The following is a 3,569-nucleotide window of genomic DNA, read 5'->3' on the forward strand; positions in this document are numbered from 1 at the left end:
CTACTCAGGAGGCTGAGGCAGGAGAATTGCCTGAACCCAGGAGGCGGAGGTTGCGGTGAGCCGAGATCGCGCCATTGCACTCCAGCCTGGGTAACAAGAGCGAAACTCCATCTCAAAAAAAAAAAAATAAACAAATAAATAAATAAATAAATGTATGTATGTATGTATGTATGTTTCTCTTTCTGCTATATGCCTTGAAAATTTCCACAAACTTAAGATGGTTGTTTCCTTTATAATATTCTATCTGTATACTATCCATGGAACTCCTGATACTGCCATTCCAAAGTCATTTCCTGTACCAATTATTCGTATTACTTTTTGAGAGAGAGCCTTACTCTGTCACCCAGGCTGGAGTGCAGTGGCGTGATCTTGGCTCATTGCAATCTCTGCTTCCTAGGTTCAAGCAATTCTCCTGCCTAAGCCTCCAGAGTAGCTGGGATTACAGGTGCATGCCACTACGCCTAGCTAATTTTTGTGGTTTTAGTGTAGAGGGGGTTTTACCACCGTGGCCAGGCTGGTCTTGAATTCCTGACCTCGTGATCCACCCACCTCAGCCTCTCAGTGCCAGGATTACAGGCGTGAGCCACTGTGCTCAGCCAGTAAGAATTCTTAATGATTATTTTATCACTCTCTTCTGAGACAGTTGAGCAATTATAAGGTGTTTGCAAAGACAGCTCTATGGCAAAATGATGATGTCCATTCTCAGCACAAAGAATACAGGAGAGCAGCACTTAAGCAGCTTTCCCTTTCTTCTTGAACTACCCCTTACAGCGTGGCTTTAGTATTTTATTTTTTTGTTACAAATTCAACAGGGAAGGTCAAACCAAGTACAAAGGACTATTGAGCATCACACCACTTCATCATCCCCAAGTTCGTTGGTACAAATTATCAAGAGTTGTCTATATTTTTAAAAACCATACAACCATCATGAAATTTTACCTCTGCAATCGTTTCTGATAGAGGTACATTGTGAATATCCATCTGTGATGCATTTACAATGGCTTTTGTTTTTAAGAGATAGCTAGATAGGAAAAAAGACAAAATATTAGTGTCATACCACACTTAAGATTACAAATGAACTAAATTTGCCTTCTAAAGAAAATAATGTGTCAAACAAAGCCTGCCTTCTTACTGATTTTCATTTCAAGACTCATGTATCCATGGGTACAATATCTATGGCTTCAAACAATCATAGACTAGAAATATTCGGGGGAAAAAAATGGATCTTGTCTGTACTGAACATGTACAGATTCTTTTTCTTGTCACCATTCCCTTAACAACGTAACAGCTTTGTAAACTTGCTATGTAAATTTGTAATGTACATAGCATTTATATATTAACTATCATAAGTAAACTGAGATGATTTTAAAGTATAAAATATATACATTTATGCTTTAAAAAGGAGGATATCCAAAAGTAATATGCAAATATTATACCATTTAATATCAGAAAATTGAGTGTCCACGGATTTTAGTATCTGGTTGGGTCCTGGAACCACGGATACCTGAAGGATGACTGTAATTTGTTGAAAAAAGAAATTCAAAAGTAAACAAATTGAGAGGATCTCTGACTCATCCTATCAGAGACAAAATTATCTCAGAGTAAACTAAGACAAAACCAGACTTATATGAATAATTATGATGAGTATAAGCTTTACACTTTACCAGTAGGATCCTGTAGCATAGTTTGAAGCAAAGTAATCCCAGTGTGAGACATAGTGTTGGTTACCTATTTCCAGTAGCTATTCCTCACTGTTTTTTGTTTTTTTTTTTAAAGATGGAGTCTCGCTGTCAGGCTGGAGTGCTGGATTCTCCTGCCTTAGCCTCCCAAGTAGCTGAAATTACAGGCGTGTGCCACTATATCCTGCCAATTTTTGTTTTTTTGTTTTGAGACGAAGTCTTGTTCTGTCACTCAGGCTGGAGTGCAGTGGCCGCTATCTCAGCTCACTGAAAGCTACACCTCCTGGGTTCAAGTGAATCTCCTGCCTCAGCCTCCCGAGTAGCTGGGATTACAGGCGCGTGCCACCACACCTGGCTAATTTTTGTATTTTTAGTAGAGATGGGGTTTCACCATGTTGGCCATGGTGGTCTTAAACTCCTGACCTCAGGTGATCCACCCGCCTTGGCCTCCCAAAGTCATGGGATTACAGGCATGAGCCACCATGCCTGGCCCATTTTTCTTTTGTAAGAGACAGGATCTTGCTCTGTTGCCAATGCCAGAATACAGTAACACCATCATAGCTCATTGTAACCTTGAACTCCTGGGCTATAGCTATCATTCCACCTTAGCCTCCCAAGTAGCTGGGACTATAGGCATGCACCACCACACACAGCTAATTTTTAAAAATTTTTGTAGAGACAGAGTCTTGCTATGTTGCCTAGGCTAGCCTCAAACCCCTAAGTTCAAGTAATCCTCTCAACTCAGCCTCCCAAAGTGCTGAGATTACAGGCATGACTCATCTTGCCTGGCCAGGTATTCATTCTTGATCTAATACCTGGGAGTGGGAATCACACGATATAAATATGGTCCCAACGCCTGACCTATGAGAGGAGACAGAGGCTGGGCACGAACCCAAAAGCCATCTACTACAACATTATTTTGTAAAAGCTTAGCTTCTAGAATTTTTTTTTTTTTTTTAAGACGGAGTTTCGCTTTTGTTACCCAGGCTGGAGTGCAATGGCACGATCTTGGCTCACCGCAACCTCCGCCTTCCTGGGTTCAGGCAATTCTCCTGCCTCAGCCTCCTGAGTAGCTGGGATTACAGGCACGCGCCACCATGCACAGCTAATTTTTTGTATTTTTAGTAGAGACAGGTTTTCACCATGTTCACCAGGATGGTCTTGATCTCTTGACCTTGTGATCCACCCGCCTCGGCCTCCCAAAGTGCTGGGATTACAAGCTTGAGCCACCACGCCCAGCCTAGAATGTTCTTTTTATCTTTTATTTTTTTTGGGGGGGGGAACAGAATCTCATTTTGTCACCCAGGCTGAAGTGCAGTGGCGTGATCTTGGCTCACTGCAACCTCTGCCTCCAGGGTTCAAGCGATTCTCCTGCCTTGCCTCCTGAGTTGCTGGGACCACAGGTGTGTACCACCATACCTGGCCTATTTTTGTATTTTTTAACAGCAATGGGGTTTCACCATGTTGGTCTCGAACTCCTGACCTCAGATGAACCACCCACCTTGGATTCCCAAAGTGCTTGGATTACAGGCATGAGCTGTTGCACCTGACCATAAAATTTTCTTTTTATTAATTTTTTAAAAGGGGGTGGTTTGAGATGGCAGGCCTCACTATATTGCCTAGACTGGATTCAAACACCAAGACTCAAGGGATCTTCCTGCCTCAGCCTCCTGGGTAGCTAGAATTACAGGCACATAACAGCACATCTGCAAAATTTCTTTAATGAAAGAATACCCTCTGAATTATTCCATGGTATGATTATTAAGATATGGTTGGGCCGGGCGCGGTGGCTCAAGCCTGTAATCCCAGCACTGTGGGAGGCCGAGGCGGGTGGATCACGAGGTCAAGAGATCGAGACCATCCTGGTCAACATGGTGAAACCCCGTCTCT

At 42.6% G+C, this 3,569-nt stretch overlaps 1 protein-coding gene across 4 annotated transcripts in view; it reads right to left on the minus strand.

Annotated features, from left to right (window-relative positions):
• Window positions 1-3,569, minus strand: part of OIP5 (Opa interacting protein 5) — a 13,825-nt gene that overhangs the window by 2,575 nt on the left and 7,681 nt on the right. For all 4 annotated transcript variants that reach the window (XM_017531001.2, XM_017531000.2, XM_017530998.2 and 1 more), the window contains one exon: window positions 940-1,021. In XM_017531001.2, coding sequence (XP_017386490.1) covers window positions 940-1,021 — 82 coding nt within the window. The remainder of the gene's footprint in view (window positions 1-939; window positions 1,022-3,569) is intronic.

This window comes from Cebus imitator, unplaced genomic scaffold (genome assembly GCF_001604975.1).
Source record: "Cebus imitator isolate Cc_AM_T3 unplaced genomic scaffold, Cebus_imitator-1.0 Scaffold70, whole genome shotgun sequence".
Lineage (NCBI taxonomy): Eukaryota > Metazoa > Chordata > Mammalia > Primates > Cebidae > Cebus > Cebus imitator.